This window comes from Tenrec ecaudatus, chromosome 18, assembly GCF_050624435.1.
Source record: "Tenrec ecaudatus isolate mTenEca1 chromosome 18, mTenEca1.hap1, whole genome shotgun sequence".
NCBI classification, from domain to species: Eukaryota; Metazoa; Chordata; class Mammalia; order Afrosoricida; family Tenrecidae; genus Tenrec; species Tenrec ecaudatus.
In genome coordinates, this window is record NC_134547.1 from 6,324,770 (window position 1) to 6,329,277 (window position 4,508).

The window sequence follows — 4,508 nt, forward strand, 5'->3', positions numbered from 1 at the left end:
CAGAGTCTCCTCTGCTTGGGGCGTGTCCAGACGTCCAGGTTTCCTGGCCAGGATGTTTGCAAGCAGGCGGCTTTGGGGATGGCTACCATCAGCATCACAGAGGGCAGGACCAGGAACACGGAGCCAGAGGGAGGAGAGGCTGGGAGTCTGGACTCCTAGATCCGAGGGAGGAGGAACCTGGGGGCCTGGACTCCTGGGTCTGAGGGTGGGTGGGCTGGGGGGTTGCATCCTCAGGAAAGTAGGGGTTGGGGTACAGATCCCAAGGTTCAGGACAGAGGCCGGACCCCCCACCTGCGTGCTCCACAGCCACGCCCCCATGTGGGACTTGAGTCCAGCCCCGCCCCCCTTCCCAGTCTCCTTTCCTGGGTCCCTCCCCCGCCTTCTGGGGCTCTGGGGGGTCTGGGCGAAGGTGCTAGAAGGAACTTGGAAAGAAGCCCAGAGAAGATGGAACAGCCAAAGGAAGGGGCTAGGCCCGAGGGGTGAGAGATAAAGACCGTGTGAGAGAGCCGGGCAGAGACCCAGACAGACGACTCAGGGGAGGTGGGGATAGACCCCGGGGAGCCGGGAATGGCGTGGGAGGAGTTGAAGGGGGAGGGGGAGTAATGTGGGGGCACACAGAGACTCAGAGACTGATAGGGGGGCACGGAAGCCCAGAGAGGGGGACATAGACACAGAAAGAGGGGAAGAGAGAGAGAGAGAGAGAGAAGGGGACAGAGACACACAGAGAGATAGGAGGACAGAGACGCAGAGAGAGGGTGGAATCGACCCCAGGAGGGAAATGGGGGTGGTGGGGCTGCTCAAATAAGGCCCTAAGCGAGGAAGGAACGGATTCCCAGAGATAGGGAGCCGGAGTGGGAAACACCAAGAACATTCAAGCACTAGGCCCAGAATGGGAGACTTCAGAATCATGATCGCTTGGCCCCTCCGAACCATTCCCGCTCACAGGGACCCCTCGCGTGTCCCAGTAGAACTGTGAGAACTCTGCCCCGTAGGGTTTTCAGTGGCTGACGTTTCTGAAGTCGACCACCAGCCCTTTCTTCCGAGGCACCAAGGGGTAGCCTGGGATTTCCAACCGCCCGATCCTCAGCCTGGGTGAGTTACTGTCTGCACCACTGAGGGATTCTTAGAAGCAGACACCGGGCTGGAGATAGGAAAGGGCTTGTCCATATGGATTCAGTGCTTTCTAGGCCGGTGCCCTTTCATATGGGCGGGCCTTTGATCCTCCCCAAAGCCAGGTATTTCTATAAAAGCATAAGGTTCCGGCCGAGAGGATCATCTGCCCAAAGTCAAACCAGAAATCGAGGCAACCTGGAACTTGAACTTTCGGAGTTCTGATGGGTTTCTGATGCTGAAACCCAGATGAAGCAGCAGGTAGACGGAGAGTAAAAGGAGGGAAGGAGAGGCAGCCTGTAGCCAATAGCTCCAGGAACAAAGGACTCCTTTGTCAGGAGACTGGAAGAACTAGATGGTACTCAGCTGCCCTTACTGAATATTTTTTTTATCAGAAATTCTGGAGAATAATGATGATCAAGGGGGGGGGAGGGGATACAAAACAGAACATCAGCTTCTCGGAGCATTCATATGTTCCGAAGGCCCTGAAACCATTTCCCTGATATTATCTTAAAACCTCTTATACAAAAAAAAAATCCCCTAAAGATGGAGATAAAATTAAAACCAAACCCAACTGTCTGGAGTCGATTATGGCTTCTCAAGACCCGATAGAACTGTCCTTGTGGATTTCTGAGACTGTAATTCTTTACGAAAGTAGAAAGTCTTACCTTGCTTCCCTGGAGAGGCTGCTGGCAGTTTCAAACTTACCCGCCCAACACATAACGCGCTACGCCACCAGGGCGCCTGAAGGTGGGGGTACTGATGACAATAATGTAGCCTAACTAGTGTACAGTGCCTGCCTTGAGCATTGTCTCTCTTAAGATCTATCTCAAGACTCGAATGGACGACGGCCAGGCTGGATAGGACACTTCAGGGGCAGTGAGTCTGTGGGAATGGAGGAGGAACAGCAGAGGGTGAGCCTGGTCCCATGACTCCAAGAACATCATTCGTGTCGCCGGCCTTCCCATGCAGAAGTGGTTTAGTGGGTGTCTGTGCCACTGTGTAAATCCTCAATCAGAGCAAAAATAGATGCTACACAAAGAGAAATAAATAGAGGGCCCAGAAGGAGAAAAGGATGTAGGGGGGGGGTGTCACAGGTGGACACAGAACTAATGTCGGGGAGAAGTGGACTCCTGGAATGGACAGATGTATCAAGCAGCATCAGGAAAATAAGGAGATGGCTTTGGGGTTAGGAGTGGAGCTGGAGGTGAGGTTGGGATGAGGCTGGAGGTGGCTTTGGAGTTGACAGATTGGAGCTGCCCTTGTAGTTGAGGATGGAGATGGGATTGGTGTTGGAAGGCAGTTGGACATGGCTTCAGGGGTGAAGATGCAGGTAGCCTCGGGTGGGAGGGAGATTGGAGCTGTAGTTATAACGGGATGGAGATGGCGTTGGAGATGGGCCTGGGATTGGAAGATAAGTGGTAAGAGTGGAGTTGGCGATGAGGTCTTGGGGTTGAGGACAGATTGGAGCTGTAGTTGGGAATGGTGCTGAGGGGGTGGTGAGAAAAAGCCCCCACCCCCACTGACTTTCCCTTCTGCCATTCCTCTGTCATTCCAGGACCAACCCATGTCCCCCATCACCTGAGACTGAGTCAGGATCCTCTGCACCCTTTCCAATCCTGCCACCGTCTTTCCTGGGTACCCCAGACCCAGCCCACTTGGGCCTCCCCGAGAGCCTGGCCTCTGTCACTGTCCCCATCCGACTGGATGCCCTCTCCTACCTCCTGCACAGTGCCCTGCTGGGGGCCTACAACCTCCAACAGTCCCTGTCCTGCCCCTGCTCTCCTGAGACCTGCTGCCCCCAGTCGGGCCCACCTTGCGGTCAAGGGGTCTGGGACATCCAGCAGAGGCCAGGCAGGGGCCAGGGTCAGGGGCAGGGCCAGCGGCGGTGGGGGCGTGGGCGAGCTGAGAAGCCTGAGAGAGGATGGCCAGGGGGCTCTGGGGCTGGCCCCAAGACCCCTCTGATGCCACCGATGCCACCACCACCTCCTGCCAAGAATGGGAAGAAGGAAGCTGGAGATCTGGGACCTCCCCCTAACACGCTGCCCGCTGCTGAGGAGGACTGGGAGTCTGAGTACTAAGACATGGAAGGTCCACACCACCGCACCAGAGAGGGCCTCTCCTGGCCACCTGGCCCCATCAGAGATGGCCCTAGAAAAAGGCTCCTCTCACCAACCCCTCCCTTCACCCCACAAAATAACTATGGTCCCAGAAATGGTTCTGGGTCACCTGGTGCCCCCTGAACCTGACCTAGAATCCCAAGGCAAAAGAAGTCGCTGAACCCCTTACCCAAACCCATGCTGTCCTTTCAGTGCCCAGACCATCCCCAACTGTAAACATTGCTCCAACCGCAAGCCCGACCCCATCCCCAACTCCAATCCTGCCCCCCGAAGCCACACCCACCCATCTCCCCACCCTGTCCCGTGCCCAACACCCTCTCCATCCCCAACTGTCAGGACAGCTCTAATTGCCCCTCAACCTCACCGCCACCTCCAACCTCATGCCCAACCCCCACCTCCATTCCTAACACACACCCCCAGCTAGGCCTGCCTACCATACAGTCCCGGTCCCCTGCCCAGGCTCAGTCTCATAACCCCTAGCCCACCTGTTCCCAGTCCTCCCTCTGGCCTCCAACCCAATTCCTAAAACCCTACGTCACCCTCACTCCTGACTTGGTTGGTCTCCTTCCCTGCCTCCGTCCAGCCCAGTGCTCCTCCGGGATTTCCCCCCAGATTTGAACCCGGACCTCCCTCCCGTCCTGAGCCCAGGCACCCTCTCTCCATTTGAACCTCCTTGTTTTCTCAGCCCCACCTGGAGCATTCCAGCCCCCCCATGAAGAGCCCTGTTGTCCCCCTCTAAGTGATCACATGCACCCCCTCCTCCATAACCTGCCCTTTGGGATGGGGGAGTCTGGTTGAACAATAAACAGGTAACGTCTTTATAGCTGTGTGTGAGTGTGTGTGTGTGTGTGTGTGTGTGTGTACACAGCCCAGGTGTCCCGCCACGTGGGTGCTATGAGCAAGGTTTTTGCAAGGGTGGGAGGGTGCTGGGAGGGTGACAGGGGAGGCCAGGGGCCAGACTCCTGTCTCAGCAAATTCCACTGGGAGGCTCTGCCATCGCTGCACTTCTGCCTGCTGGAAGCTTCTAGCCCGAGGGACCATTGTCTGAGGGGGCTTAAGGGATTTGGGGGACTCAGTTGGGGTTGAGAGGTCGCTGGACAGGAGAGACCTGGCTCAGCTCAGTCTTCACAGAGGGGCTGTGGCAGACGGAGGGTGCAGGGCCAGCTCCACCACGCAGGTAGGGTCCAGGAGTGGGACCTTCAGCCGCCTCCTCCCCTAGGAAACCGAGTCCAGCTCCCAGCCCCTTTCTCCCCCAGGAATCTAGCCCCCAAGCTCCCT

General features: G+C 57.0%; 1 protein-coding gene across 1 annotated transcript; it reads left to right on the plus strand.

The window, feature by feature from the left end:
• Positions 1 to 374: 374 nt before the first annotated feature.
• On the plus strand, positions 375 to 4,031 carry C18H19orf84 (chromosome 18 C19orf84 homolog). Its single transcript, XM_075536917.1, has 2 exons — positions 375 to 479; positions 2,669 to 4,031. Exons 1-2 carry the CDS (start codon positions 445 to 447, stop codon positions 3,189 to 3,191), a joined length of 558 nt encoding a protein of 185 aa, XP_075393032.1. The 5' UTR covers positions 375 to 444; the 3' UTR covers positions 3,192 to 4,031.
• Positions 4,032 to 4,508: the final 477 nt, after the last annotated feature.